Source organism: Sinocyclocheilus grahami, unplaced genomic scaffold (genome assembly GCF_001515645.1).
Source record: "Sinocyclocheilus grahami isolate Dianchi unplaced genomic scaffold, SAMN03320097.WGS_v1.1 scaffold767.1, whole genome shotgun sequence".
Taxonomy (NCBI): Eukaryota; Metazoa; Chordata; class Actinopteri; order Cypriniformes; family Cyprinidae; genus Sinocyclocheilus; species Sinocyclocheilus grahami.
The window spans coordinates 276,689-292,687 of record NW_015505946.1 but is presented as its reverse complement, the minus strand read 5'-3'; the positions used below and the strand labels follow the sequence as shown (position 1 = coordinate 292,687).

Here is a 15,999-nt window from a genome sequence, read left to right as displayed (position 1 = left end):
GATTTGTCAGCTATCCAGTGCGTTGTGATTGGCCGAATACCTCAAGTGTGTGACGGAAATGTTACGCCCCTTAACATACTGTGATGGCGTCTCCCAGCAGGACGAGACAAAACCAATAAAACCCATTACAAATGAGGCATTTGTTACATCCAGTGGGGACATAATTACTGATTATAATTACTTATACTGTCTTTTTACACATCGAGTTGCGTATCGCGCTGCGTAAACATAAAACCATGTCTGCATTTGTGATCGGAGACACAACAAGCCTACTCGACACTGCTCAAAACTCGCGTTTGAATCATCGGTGGCAAATTATTTAAATATAAAAAAACATACTTACAGGCTGTGAGTCAGAAGCGCCAGACTGTCCTTGCAAAGTTGGAACTGCCAAACTTTATAGAAAAAGCCTTTGTGCCACAGACGCATTGTAGGCTACTGGTTCAGGTCCTCATCCTCCATAAAATGCGCAGCACACATCTGAATATTTGGGTTGAACTGTTCTGGAACGGTGTTGTAAATAAAACTTAACCACTGATTTCTAGTTTTTGTCCTCTTTTGGAAGGCCAAACAAAGTAGTTCACAACGAAACACACAGCCACTCCACATGGCAGCGGTGGCAACAGCAAGAATTAAAGTTACGCCTTCTTTTTTTTGCGTGAACATTTGGGCGGCGTTATGCAGATCTTCCCACATTGTTACGTGGGTGGCGTGTTAGAATGAGCCGGTAGGCGTGGTTGACTCTTAACTTTTATAAAGAATATCTCTTTGGATTTGAGACTTTAGTCTTTGCACCTTTACAGATCTTCTTTATGCACCAAGAGCTTGTAACACTCCAAAGAGAAAGGAAAAATTGAAAATCGCATCATATGACCCCTTTAAGACCCTGCGGAAACCCTGATTTTATGATAGCAGATGGCAGTAATGGGGTAATCAATTTTATGCAATTAATCTGTGCTCTTGTGTTTACAGGGGTTAAAGCAAAAAAAAAAAAAACCTTGACTGAATTTTTTCTCAGCCAAACCCCATTCCACAGCCATACCAGTCACACACCCAGTTTAAGAGCAGTTTTTTTCTTGTAATTTCTAAATTTAAAAAAATTTAGGAGCACCTTCTAATCAATAATAAAACATTCTGATTAAAAAATGTGCCTTTCTAATATGAGGTGACATTTGACTCAAAGTGATTTACAGGGGCATTTTCTTTTTACCTTTGTAAATGCATTTTTCTAATTTTATTAAATGTATGAAGTGTTTCCTCTAGGCTTTTTTTCAGCTGTGGTGGTGGCATGACTATTTGCCATGGACCACGCCCCCTCCCCACCCAAGAATCACGTGCACTCAGAATTGAATTTATTTTAACTAAAAAAAGACAAGTAAATAGTAAATAATAAAAATAAAAACAAATAAATTAATGACAATCAATAGCACAAACAAAAACAATAACAAGATACAAATTAAATTAACAGTACTTTAATTTTTTCAGTTAGGTCTAACTATAATCTATTCAACTGTAAAATAACACTGGATAGTCTTCACTGCATAATGAAAGACAGCAGCAGGTTTATTTAGGCTGCTGTCTCTTTAAGACCTCATGCACAGATCTAATATACTGTTACACGTGGCTCTATGCTTACTTGTCTTTTTAGGAGCGCTTGTCCTCCTAATTTAAAGGGGTCATATGATGCGATTTAAATTTTTCCTTTCTCTTTGGAGTGTTACAAGCTCTTAGTGCATAAAGAAGATCTGTAAAGTGGCAAAGACTAAAGTCTCAAATCCAAAGAGATATTCTTTATAAAATTTAAGAGTCAGCCACGGCTCGTTCTAACACGCTTCCACATATCTATGTCACGATGTGGGAAGATTTGCATAACGCCGCCCAAATGTTCACGCAAAGAAAGGCGGCGTAACTTTTATTCTCGCTGTAGTATTGTTGTTGCCGCCGCCATGTCGTGAAGGCGCTGTGCATTTCGTTGTGAAAGCGAAACTACTTTGTTTGGCCTTCCAAGAGGACGATATGGCTTCGTCATGCCTGGAGCTGATCCATGCTGGTTGCTGAGGAAATACAACAACTTTGCGCTGTGGATCACCGGATCAGCTTTCACCGTGGACAAAGCGGAGTCCAGCCCGGAGTCACCACATGTGGTTGCCGCAAGCCTCCTTCGTCGAATCCGCCGGCCGCGCCGTTCTCAAGCCCGCCGCCTCTGCTCACTCTAGCCCTCCGGCAAATCCTCTCGCTAGCCCCCGGCCTCTGCTCACTCTAGGCCACCGTGTGTGACACTGTGTTTCATTGTGGAAGTGAAACTACTTTGTTTGGCCTTCCAAAAATGGACACGACAAGAAATAAGTGGTTAAGTTGTATTTACAACATTGTTCAAGAACACTTCAACACAAATATTCAGATGTGTGCAGCACATTTTATGGAGGACTGTTTACTGATCCTGGTAGAGTAGACTACAATGTCGGCTGTTCTCACTCACAGACTGCAAGTACGTTTTTTATATTTAAAAAGTTTTTTTAATATTTTATATTTAAAGCAAGTTTTTTGGGCAGTGTAGAGTAGGGCTTGTTGTTTGTCATTTCTCCGATCACAAATGCAGATATGGTTTTATGTTTACGCGGCACGATGCAACACAACGCATAAAAAGACAGTATAAGTCATTATAATCCATAATTATGTCCCCACTGGATGCAACGAATGCCTCGTTTATAATGGGTTTTCATGTTTTTGAATCATCGCTCCGGCCTGACAGGGCATCATCACTGTATGGTAGGGGCGTAACATTTCCGTCACACGTTTGAGGTATTTGGCCAATCATAACGAACTGGTTAGATGGCCAATCACAGCACGCACTGGATAGCTGGCCAATCACAGCACACCTTGCTTTTCAGACTGATGAGCTTTGTAAAAAGACACGTTTCAGAAAGGCGGGGCATAGAGGAGAAACAATAATGTACAGTATGTGGAAAATAATGTGTTTTTTGAACCTTAAACCGCATAAACACATTTCATTACACCAAATACACAAAATAATGTTCTTTTTAACAACATCATAGGACCCCTTTAAAAAAAAAGTTAACTGATCGATAACCACAAATTCTGATCAATTTGCCTTCCTAATATAAGGTGACATTTGACTCCTTAAAGTGACTTACAGGGGGGGTATTTTCTTTTTACATTTGTAATGGCATCATTTTCATGTCAAATTCAAAAATGTATGTTTATAAGCTTTTTAAAATTTATATTTAAAACAATATAATAAGTAGAATAAGACAAATAAGTTACCAATCATATGAAATTAGTATTAATAAAAAATTAATTTGTACTACAGAGGCAGCACAGAAGAACACAAAAGTGGCTTGTAGGTACATTTTCAGACGTTTAATGAGGTTCAGAGGTGGCATGAGTGCAATTAAATTCATACATTTATGTGGAGCTTAATGTTTTAAATATAAAATTTTGAATACAGAAATATTAAATTTAAATAACTGAAATTATACGTTAAGGGCTTTGCTCACTTTTAGGTACAAATTTGTCCCCAAAATATGGTCAAGTAGGTACACACACACACACGATTCCACCCAATCAGCTTATCTTTATAAAATGGAACAGCTTCTTAAATAACTGAATGTGCACTCTTAACTTCAGCCAATCAATCATTATATTATGATATGATAATTAAGCACTATTTAATGATAGAACTAGTGATTAGAACTAAAACTTAGTAAGCATGAATTAATGCATATTTGTACAATTTAACAATTTGAACAATTTATATGACAGATTTTAATGTAGGCTTTTATTCATATGTAAACATTGTGAGATAGCTAGTTACAATGGTAATTAAAGTTACGCTCACTCAGTGTATTTTTGATTTTACAGTTGGGTAATTTTGTTGCAGTAGCACGAGATAGCTTGATTTAAAACTTTGAATTGAATAAAAAATGACAAGGAGACTAAGCAGTTAATAATAAAATAAGAATAAATAAAGAAATTACTAATGATAGTACAAATAAAAAATAACGATAGGCCTACAAATTAAATAAATTGCTTTTTAGTTTTTCAGGTAGGTCTAACACACAGTAGGGCTATGAAGAGATTTTTTTTTTTAACCAATTATCCAAATAATGTTTAATCCTAGAAAGCTATTATTATCAGAGGACACGTGAGCATAACGGTTAACAGATCAATGAATAAGAGGGCAGCATTACCAGAGTTGCCCATTTACCACACCTTGTTACAGCACAGTAGGGCTATTGCAAACAGAAACAATACTGTACTACATAGATGTTTCCTGTCAGCTTGATTTTTGAGTGGACTTTGCTGTTCCGATGAGCATGAACGGTATATGAGTGGAGCACTCACATGGGCCGTGAGCGACTGAGCGGAGCACACACACGCATAGAGTGAGATAATACGCAGAGCGTCACGTCACGTGAAAGTGAATCCTGAGCAGTGAACTAATTTTCAGCGACATCAGAAACGATATTATATAATAGCTGCTTTTATGAACATTTTAGCAATTTAAAAATATTCAAAAAAGATTTTTTACACTGCACCCCTGCTCTCGACAGACAGCACCCCGATTGGGAAACACTGGTTTATTGAACTGTTGTATTAAATCAATATCACATTTGCAAACTCCCTTAATTATTAAAAGCTGTCACTCTCCTTATCGCGATCTGTGGGCACACAGAAAATGAGCGTGCGCGAGTGAGTTCTCAAGACTCAAAAGCACGTGCAAATGATTCGTTCCATCATCTGTCATCACATAATAAGCGCGGAACCTGCAGGAATTAGTAGAATTGTTATTAATAGCCGCAATCCTGAGCCAAATTTGTAATTCTGCACTGTGTTCTCTGCTAATAACCCATCTGTGAATGATGCGAGCGGTGTCACTGAGACGCTGCAGCCGTGGCGAGGATGATTTTTGGTGTGCCGGTGTCGTGCCGAATTCTGCACCCTGCCAGATAAAGCATCCCCTAGTATTGGTAGGTTTAGGAGTAGGTGTGGGGGAGAGGTTAGGATTAGGGGTGGGGTTGGGATTAGGCAATCAGGTAACGATTTCAACGAGGGGATGCATAATCTGGAAGGGGTGCAGAATTCGGCACAACACCAGCAGAACAACAATGCGCTACATGTTTCTTTTCCACTAATTTTTTCCAATTGACGGAAATCCGTCGTAGCGACAGAAAACTTTAATCCCTGTGTTTATTTACTTTCATTTTTAGTTTAGTGAATTGAACTTCTGCTTTACAAAGCATTATTTTTGTTTTTAGATTTTAATGTTACAACGTTAGAATGTAATGTGATTTCAGCCCCTTTTTTGAACATAATGGATAGCACAGCCTATAATTTCACTATATTTGTTTTCATTGCTTTTAATATAAACATTGGGCAGGATGTTTAAATAAGTAAATAAATAATTTTTATCCAAATAGAAAATTTAGAAAATATTGATATATATACAGCATATATTGCATTTCAGCCAAAAAGTACTGAGATATGATTGTTTTGGCCATATCGCCCAGCCCTACACAGCATATATTCTGCATTCTGCTAAATGGACGTTTGTGGTCATTATGGACCCTTACCCATCTGCTTGGATCCTGTTGCCTGCCACTTATGTCTTTTAGGTTTAGGTTTTACATTGTCATTTAGCAGACGCTTTTATCCAAAGCGACTTACAAATGAGGACAATAAAAGCAGTCAAAACTAACAAAAGAGTAGGGCTGCACGATTAAGCGCATGCGATATTTAACGCGCATCTTGTCAGAAAGTCGGTTCTGTAATCAGCGGTAAATCTCCATCACCTGCGTGCTTTCACATTGAGCAGCATTAACTACACAGATAAGATGCGCGTTAAATATCGCTTGTGATTAATCGTGCAGCCCTACAAAAGAGCAACAATATATAAGTGCAAATGACAAGTCTCGGTTAGCCTAACGCAGTACACGTAGCAAGGTGTATATATATATATATATATATATCTATATATATATATTATACACACACACACACACATAAACAAAGAAAAAGTAGATAGAATAGAAAAAATAGAAAGCTAGTTTTTTTTTTTTATAAAATAAATAGATAAAGTAGAATTAAAATAGAATAGAAAGTGTTAAGAGTCAGAGGGTCAAATAAAGGTTTTATAGTGTATTAACTAATAAAATACTGAACTGATGTTAGCCGATACATCTTAGTTGATTACAACTCGTTTTTAACAACAGGAAGGGCAAAAGTCACTTTTATCATTGTGAGTACCACACACAAAAATAATTGGGAATGAGTGAGTTTATAGACCTGTATAATAGCAGCTTCATTGTCTGCCAGACCCAGCAGGAAGATTCTGGCCTTGTCAATTTTGACAGGCACTGTACGGCCTCTCCACTCAACCTCACTCATCACAGCTGCCTGCTTAGCTCTCGTCTGAGTAATCAGCGCCTGAGAGACAGAAAGAGATAACACAACTGTAAAGATTGTGAACATGCTAATGCAACTTAATAATTTTATAAAATGCATGATAAAAATCTAATTGTGATTTTCTGAGAAAAAAAATCCTTTAATAAGACATGGTTTGGCATGGCATTTTCTCCCAGAAAACGCAGTTTACATAGTATATTAGATCAATAAACAGGAACAGAGCTGCAAAGACAACCCCTGACCTCCAATTTTTCAGCCATCATGCCCCCCCCTCCTCCTGCACTCAGTCTCATCTGCATGAGGTCGTTTATAGCATTCTGGTCACCTAGAGAAACACCGATAGAGCATATGAGCAAGATGGCTGTGGTTTGTACAAAGTAGTCAAAATGTGTGTATGTGTGTATTTGTTTCAGTATGCGTGCATGAAGTTAAAAAACCTCGAAATGTGTAGTCTCCATTAATTCCGTCCGTATCACATGCTACGTCGCCATGGTTTAATTTCTGTTTTCACGCAGGCGCAGTGAGGGAAAAGCAACGAGTTTAGAGCAGTAGTTCTGCTTCAACTGTGCGATAACCTCACGAGAGGCGACCAAATTTTCTGACATGTCAGAAATTCATCCGACTGTCCGATTGCTGCTCGGGAGAGGCTAATCGCCTCTCATTACCCCCTGTACACTGCACGTCAAAAGACACAACAAATCTGAAATTCTGCCTGACTCAAAAGTCGCACGAGTCAGAATTCAGCTCGAAATCGGATAAAAATCGTGCAGTGTATACCCGGAGACATACAAAATGTGCAGAGTGGGGGGGTCCCCAGGACTGGAATGGAGAACCGGAAAAACACAGAATTTAGTTCTTCCTTGGAAACAGCTCCTATGATCTATAGATCTCATCGACTTCGCTAGTGGTATACTCTAGAGGTCGACCGATGTATCGGTTTTGCCGATTAATCGGCACCGATAGTTTTTTGCTGGAATTATCGGTTATCGGCAAAAATCCATGCCGATAGTTTTCCAGGTTGCGTCCGATGCTGGAACGGCTGAGAAGGGTCTGCTGAACAGAGCAGGAAACTTCAGACACGGATTTAAATGCTGCCGACAGAAAATCCTGCCGCACCACAGAGCGCCATTCACATAGTTTTCCATTAAATTACATTATATTTGTCCCAAATTGTTGTTAATGCTTCATTTATAGAGCTATAATATAGATCGCACTTTCTCTTTCCGTTTGCTCCGTTTTTTTAAACATCGAACTTCAAACTCATCTATGTCTCATTGTTCATTCATTCTTGAAGTAAACTTGTGTCCGTTTGGTGATTAAATAAACTGTTTTAGACCGCTGCTCGAATTGAACGCAACGCGTCCGACGTGTGTGTGATACCAATGAGTTCTCCTAGACTCAGCACTCATTCGTATCATTATCATCTTATCAGTATTTTTATTAGTTTCCCCCAATTTTAAATTTTTTTACAGAAACACTGAATGACCAAAACAGCACCAGCACCAGTCCGAAGTTCAGTTAAAATTATTAATATGCATTCATAAAAGGCTATCAAGTTTTAATTCTAATTACTAAAGTTCTATAATTAAATAATATTGATTATCATATTATAATGCTTGACTGACTGATGTTAAAAGTGTACTTTCAGATATTTATAAAACTGTGCCATTTTACAAACAAACATACACACATATATATATATTTTTTTTTTTTTCAGTCTGGAGAGTAAACAAAAAAATTTACTAGCCAATGGCGATTCAATTGCCAAGGTGTTCGTAGAGGGCTGTGTATATATTTAAAGATGTGCATCTTTAAGCATGACTGTTGAAATGAAATGGTAACACTTTAAAATCTGTAACATTAAGATTAATGAAAGCCGTGTAATTGTTCCTTGTTAGAGTGTGTTAATTTCAAAATTTTTATTTATATTTATAGATTATTACTACTACTACTACTAGTATGGTTCAGTACTGTTTTTTTTAATAAAGCATTATTTTAGTTTTTGTTCAGTATGCATTTTAATAACTATCGGTTAATTAATCGGTATCGGCCAGTGTGGTCCAACCTAGCTATCGGTATCGGCAAAATCCACTATCGGTCGACCTCTAGTATACTCTACCGTCTGAAATACAGGAACGCATTTTGAATATGTATCAATAACATTCAACAACTTGACCAGCATGTCCACATGCATGTACTGGAAGTAAACAAACAGGAGACTGGTTATTTTAACTGTAAGGTGGACTCCCATCCAAGTGGACTCTGACTTTTTGAGCATTGTGATGTCTCTGTGAAAATGACGATTGTCTCTTTTAACTGTAAGGTGACAGAACAGCTGCAATATTGAGTGTTATGCTTTCTCCCAATCATGCATGTATAGCCCACCTTAGACTTTAAACAGTGTCAGTTTCTCACCAATGTTATATGCACAGTATCGGATGTTAGGTGAAATCTCTTCCACTCTCTGATGATAAAGCACTGCTTGCTCCTCAGTAAAAGCACTTGCCAGTTTCTCATAGATGGTCCTGCAAACAGTCCACAGATATAGTTACAGAAATAAATCTTTACACATCATATACAGAATAAAAATACACCAAGCATTCCACTTCATTACAGCATTTCACTAATTTTGTAATGAGAAGCCTTTGTAATCCTGTTGTCACATGCAACAGAAGCAGGTCTCCCTGCAGTTTTCAACCAAAATAACAATATTATTAAATATTCTTTTTATATATATATATATATATATATATATAGCTCATGGCTGTATTAGATCAAAAGGGTGCTTCTACTAAATACTGAGCAAAGGGTCTGAATACTTAGGACCATGTGATATTTCAGTTTTTCTTTTTTAATAAATCTGCAAAAATGTCAACAATTCTGTGTTTTTCTGTCAATATGGGGTGCTGTGTGTACATTAATGAGGAAAAAAAAATGAACTTAAATGATTTTAGCAAATGGCTGCAATATAACAGAGTGAAAAATTTAAGGGGGTCTGAATACTTTCCGTACCCACTGTGTGTGTATATATATATATATATATATATATAGTGCAGTGTATCAAGAATTAGGGATGTAACGATTCACCATGAGCCGGTTGAAAATCGATTCAAATATTTGACAATTCAAATCGGTAGAGATATTAAACATTTGGAGGTGGGTGTTATGAATGTATCTCTGAGGGGAACTGAGAGGAAAGTTCTCTTTTCATCTCGTCTCTGTATAATGCATTTTAAAGCAGTGTTCATAAGCGCTGTGCTGCTTTGTTTACAGCCAAGGAAACCAAGGAATCACTGTATCCCTGCTGTTCCATAAGCGCCACCTGCTGTCAGAGAGTGAAACTGCATCTCATTCAGCCCGTCTGCTGTCTTTGTTTCGTGCGGATGTTTTATGTAGTATAGTTTCACAAAACTAAAATCAGAGCGTTGTTTTTGTTTAAAAAATTTTAATTATACAATCTAATTTAGATTTTAAAAAACTGCTCATGCTGCATGTATTCAGCATCTTTGTTTGGATTATGATTCCAATGCAGTGGTTGCCTCTAATTTTGAATGGAAAGAGAACAGGCAAAGCCTTTGTTTATATGAAGTTTATATGATTTCATCTTAAATCTAATTGTTTTTTTAAAAATTGCGAGAAAATCAGTATTGTGAATCGACTCAAAGTAGAGTGAATCGTTGCATACCTAATCAGAATAGCAATATGTTTCAAACTTGGAGATGATAATAGTAATAATAATAATTAACATTATTATTAGTATTATTATCGTCCCCTCCAGAAGCTTGCTGTCGGTGAGTGATCACCGCCTTGTGACACCATCACAGAGAGCACAAAATAACTTTTGTTATTGTTCTTGTTCACTGTTCCTTGCTGCTGGAAAGATCTTCCTAAGCCTATCCAGCCAGATCAATTCCTGAAAATGTACAAGAAATTACTGAAAACTCAACTCTTCCATGTGCAGCAGCCAAAATGGTTTTCGAGGGTCAAAATCATTGACCAAACACTTTTAATTAGCAAGTCCATTTCGTGCACACAAAATGGATAAGCCACAACAGCCAAACATGTCACCAATGTTTAAGGGCAGTATAGAATTTTCAATTTTAAAGGGGTCATATGACGTTGCTAAAAATAACATTATTTTGTGTATTTGGTGTAATGAAATGTGTTTATGCGGTTTAAGGTTAAAAAAACACATTATTTTCCACATACTGTACATTATAGATGCTCCTCTATGCCCCGCCTTTCTGAAATGCATCGATTTTTACAAAGCTCATCGGTCTGAAAAGCGAGGTGTACGCTGATTGGCCAGCTATCCAGTGCATTGTGATTGGCCGAATGCTTCAAGTGTGTGATGGAAATGTTACACCCCTTACCATACTGTGATGCCGTGTCCCAGTGCGACGACAAAAAAAAACAATAAAACCCATTACAAACGAGGCATTTGTTGCATTCAGTAGGGACATAATTACTGATTATAATGACTTATACTGTCTTTTTATGCGTTGCATATCGCGCCCCCTAAACATAAAACCATGTTGTGATCGGAGAAATGACAAACAACAAGCCCTACTCTACACTGCTCAAAACAAACTCTTTTTACACTGCTCAAAACAAATTCTGACAAATTCTGGCAAATTCTTTAATATGAAAACGTACTTACAGGCTGCGAGTCAGAAGCGCCAGACTGTCCTTGCAAAGTTGGAACTGCCCCACTTTATAGAAACAGCCTTTGTGCACAGACAGCATTGTAGGCTACTCTCCCAGATTCAGGAAACAGTCCTCTGTAACATGCGCTGCACACTTCTGAATATTTGGGATGAACTGTTTTGGAACAGTGTTGTAAATACAACTTGACCACTGATTTAGTTGTGTCCTCTTTTGGAAGGCCAAATAAAGTAGTTTCGCTTTCACAACGAAACACACGACATGGCGGCGGCAACAATACTACAGCCAGAAACAAAGTTGCACCTTCTTTCTTTGCATGAACATTTGGTCGCTGTTATGCAAATCGTCCCACACAGTGACATAGACATGTGGGGGCGTGTTTAAACTAGGTGTTTTAGGAAGGAGTGGTCAAGTCGTAACTTTTATAAAGAATATCTCTTTGGGTTTTGAGACTTTAGTCTTTGCAACTTTAGGGATCTTATCTATGCACAAACAGCTTGTAACACTCCAAAGAGAAAGGAAAACTTGAAATCGCATCATATGACCCCTTTAAATCAATCTTCATTTTGATACATAATGATTGATTCTTAAATCTCATGATCACTTCTTATAGTCTATGTCATTTTCTGTTAATGTGTGAACAAAGCTTCACTAAACATTATTAGTAGCATGTAAAATTCCAAAATAAATGTTGTTTTGACGTTGTTATTTAATACATGGTTTGCCGAGAAAATATGCCAACGGACGATCCTTACAGGGTCCGAGTTCCACCTACCATAATCTTATAAAGTCCTGTAGGAAACATTTGATAAATTTTTTTTAATAATTGTACACGATGAAAAACTATACCTCAAGAAAAATAAAAGCAAAAGAAAAATTGGTTATTTACAACATTGTATGACATGGTCATACAATGATAGTACACTAATGGTGTTCATATTTCTTTACATTTCAGCAGTTTGCACTCCCAATTCAAATGCATCAATAAATACTAAGAATGAAAGGAAGCACTAACTTGCACTTGTTAAAGGCCTCCATTGCAGATTTCCATTCCTGCAGTTCAAACTGAACCATGCCGTTCAGATAAGCAGTGTATGCCTGCAGAAAACATGAAAGACACTTACAGCGGAACAGAGCTCGATCAAGTCAGCGTTAAGATGACCTCATCTGTTAATATATTAAAAGGCTGTACACTACAGTGATTCCAGTTAGTGGACATATGACATAGGGACTCACTGAAATGACATATGGAGATTATCAAAATCAAATATTTGTCTGACCTGAGCTTCTAGTTTGGTCTTGGCATCCACACGGTGACTCTCACACAACTTCTCTAGCTGCTCCCCATGTTTGGCTGCCTTTCGCAGGCGAGCCAACAGGTGGAAACGCTTTCGGGGTTCAGTGTTAGCTTCCTGTTTAAGCTGCATGGCATAACTCCATGCTCTTTCTGCTTCCATTAACACTAATAACAGATGTCTGGAGTAGAGAGAGAAAAGGGGTGGAGGGGGAGGGAGAGGGAGGGGTGGCTCAAACCAAAAACAATATGAATCTTGTTTACTGAACATATTTTCAGTGCTAAATATTACCTGTTGTCTGAAAGCAACTCCACAGTCACTTTCTTCCCAGTAAACTTGTGTCTGTTTCCCATTTTAAAGCCCAGAGTCTTTCTCAATCGACGCAATCGTCTGGAGCAATAACCCCTGTGATGTCAAGAAGAGAGGATCAACAATTTCAGGAAAATTCTGTCATCATTTCACTGAAAAAAAGGTCTGTTCAACCTCGCCTCTGCCTTACCTGTAGCGCTGGTAATCCCCATGTCTGAGCCCATGCTGCTGCTGAGAGTCCTTAATGATCTGCAGGACTGAAGTCAGTGCTAAGGACAATAAACCCAGGACATTTCGATTCAACTGCAGCATGCTGGAATCTAAAAGTACTGCCAAAAGTGTATACTGCAAGAACTACACATTTAAGTGAGACATTATCCACTACTTCAATCAACACTCCAATATATATGAAAACCCTATTGAAAGTCTTGATTATACAGAAGATTCCAATTAACTAGTCAGTACTTATGTGACACGTATCCCGTAAGACCCCCGTATCACTTGTACCACTCTCCACTAAACTGCTGAATTAATGCTGCTTCCCAGTACTAACGTTAGCTAATAACTAGCGATTTACAGTGAGGATACTCTCCAGGCCTAAACTCCCATCGATGCTGTTCTCCTTATTTTCCTCCATTTGCGGTATTTTCATCTCATTCTGCTGCTCTGCGGCCATTTTTAGCAAGCACACGTCTGATAAACCAGCGGATGAGGATAAGTCGCCTTCTTCTTTATTCTATTGTATGGCTGCCTTGCTAACAAAATAGCATTACCGCCACCTACTGTGCTGTAGCATGAACGTAATAAGCTACATAGTACATACAGTCGTGGTAAGAGTTGTTGGGTACCCTTGGTAAATATGATAAAAGAAGGCTGTGAAAATAAATCTGCATTTGTTTATCCATTTGATCTTTCATTCAAAAATGGAAAAAAATCTAACAAAAAAAATAAAGTGGCCGAAAATCACATTATGAAATAAATATTTATCTGTAATAATGGACACAGTTGTTGGTACCTTTAGAAATTCTTATGTAAATATCTCTAAAGTATATTCCCATTCATATTTACAGTTTCACACCAGGGTGACTAGGAACATACATTTTTCTAGCCATTCCTGTTTCACAGAAGTATAAATATAAGGCAACACAAAGGCTAAATTCCCTTAATCATGATGTGATATGTGCAGCAAAAGATTGTTGAGCTTCACAAATTAGAAAGTGAGTGTAAAAAAAATAGCTAAAGCATTGACATTTCCACCATCAGGGCATAATTAAGAAGTTCCAACCAACAGAAAATTACAAATCTGCCTGCAAGAGGACGTGTGTCTCTATTGTTATAAAGCAAGGCGAGAAGGATAGTTTGAGAGGCCAAAGACTTTCCAAGGATTACAGTTGGAGAACTGCAGAAAACAGTTAGTCTAGAGGTCAGAAAGCCCCCCAAAAAATCTATGGTCAGATGAAACTAAAAAATGAACTTTTTAGCAACAAACACTCAGTATGGGCTTGGTGTACACAGGGATGAAAAAGTATGTCTATGGTTAAATATATTGCTGGATCTTATTGTTATGGGCCTATTTTTATCTTGTTCAGATATGCCATCATGGATTCTATCAAATACCAACAGAAAAAAAATCAAAACCTGACTGTCCCTGCTGAAATCTTATTATGGGCCATGGCTGGATCTTCCACCAAGACAATGATCCAAAAACAAATATCAAAATCAACACAAAAATGGGTCACTGAGCAGAAAATGAAGCTTCTACCATGGTCATTTCAGACTGAATCCTATAGAAAATGAGTAGGGTGAACTGAAGAGGAGTAGCACCAACATGTATTAAGAGAAAAACATTAATTTTATTAATTTTCCCCCATTTTAAATTTTCATGATTCAATGAAAGGTTAGATTTTTAAAAAAATCTTTAAAATAAAAGATCAAGAGGATTAACGATGCAGATTTATATTTTTCTTTTCAGTTTTTTTTTCTTTTCATATTTATCATACCAACAATTCTGACTATGACTGTACACTTTACATAACAGATTATAAGGGGTTACGTGCTTTATTCGTGCTTTATATATTTTATATCCACAGTGAGAATTTCTATCCAAGGGACTCAAGACTCATCAATTTAATGTAAATCTCTTGGTTCTTATTGTGAATTAGAGATTGACAAAAAAATATAACTTGTTTGTTAATGCAAAAAATTTATTTGATTCTATTATGAGTACTACTACTACTACTAATAATAATAAATGGCTATATGTACAGTATATATATATATATATATATATATATATATATATATATACTGTATATATATAAAAAAAAAATATATTAAAAAAAGAACACCAAAAGAAACAAACTTTTTGTAACAGCAACAACACACAAAATTCTAATTTTTTGTTGCATTTGTATATAAATTAAAACAAAAGAAAAACAATACAACACAACACAATACAAAACAATTTTAAATTATACATGTCCAAAAAATATTGCAATTCTAAATAAATTCTTGCCTTCACATTACCTATCCATCCAAAACTTGTAAAATGTGGAAATATGCTTATTATTAAGTTACGTTTTATTAAAACCTGCAAAAACCTTCCTGTGAGTGATGTAAATAAATGTTACAATATAGTTTATTGTGCATGCATATTATATTTAAAGTTGCTTAAGCGAAATCAAGGAGTTTATAAGACTGGACTGTAGAACATATCTGCGTTTGTGCATCAATGTCTGTAATGTGTGCTGTATGTGAAACTTTTAGGAATCTTATCCAAGTTGTAGGCTAGTCAATATTGGTCAGTCAGTCGTATCTGACATAAAGGATCCATGAATGAAACTGTGACAAACACCATTAACTAAAAGGTGTCATATGATGCGATTAAAATTTTTCCTTTCTCTTTGGAGTGTTACAAGCTCTTGGTGCATAAAGAAGATCTGTAAAGTTGCAAAGACTAAAGTCTCAAATCCAAAGAGATATTCTTTATAAAAGTTAAGTCAACCACGCCTACCTAAAACGGCTCGTTCTAACACACCCCCACATATCTACGTCACTATGTGGAAATATTAACATAATGCCGCCCAAATGTGCACACAATGAAAGAAGGCGTGGTTTCAGGAACAGCAGTAGTGCAGTAGTGTTGATGCAGCCATGTCAGGGAGACGCTGTGTTTCAGTGCGAAAGCAAAAGCACTTTATTTGGCCTTCCGGAAGTAGATGCAATTAGGAATCATTGGTTAAGATTTATTTACAACAGAACAGCACAACCCAGATGTTCGAATTTGTGCAACGCATTTTATGGA

At 37.0% G+C, this 15,999-nt stretch overlaps 1 protein-coding gene across 1 annotated transcript in view; it reads right to left on the bottom strand.

Moving 5' to 3' along the window:
- The window catches only part of srp68 (signal recognition particle 68), a 48,923-nt gene extending 35,470 nt beyond the window's left edge, over window positions 1–13,453 (bottom strand). Inside the window, exons 1-8 of the mRNA XM_016245756.1 lie at window positions 13,284–13,453; window positions 12,886–12,952; window positions 12,678–12,791; window positions 12,372–12,567; window positions 12,107–12,189; window positions 8,842–8,951; window positions 6,669–6,751; window positions 6,307–6,447 (exon numbers count right to left, since the gene is read on the bottom strand). Of these exons, the coding sequence (XP_016101242.1) occupies window positions 6,307–6,447; window positions 6,669–6,751; window positions 8,842–8,951; window positions 12,107–12,189; window positions 12,372–12,567; window positions 12,678–12,791; window positions 12,886–12,952; window positions 13,284–13,371 (882 nt within the window). The 5' untranslated portion in view covers window positions 13,372–13,453. The remainder of the gene's footprint in view (window positions 1–6,306; window positions 6,448–6,668; window positions 6,752–8,841; window positions 8,952–12,106; window positions 12,190–12,371; window positions 12,568–12,677; window positions 12,792–12,885; window positions 12,953–13,283) is intronic.
- Between the last annotated feature and the right edge of the window lie 2,546 nt (window positions 13,454–15,999).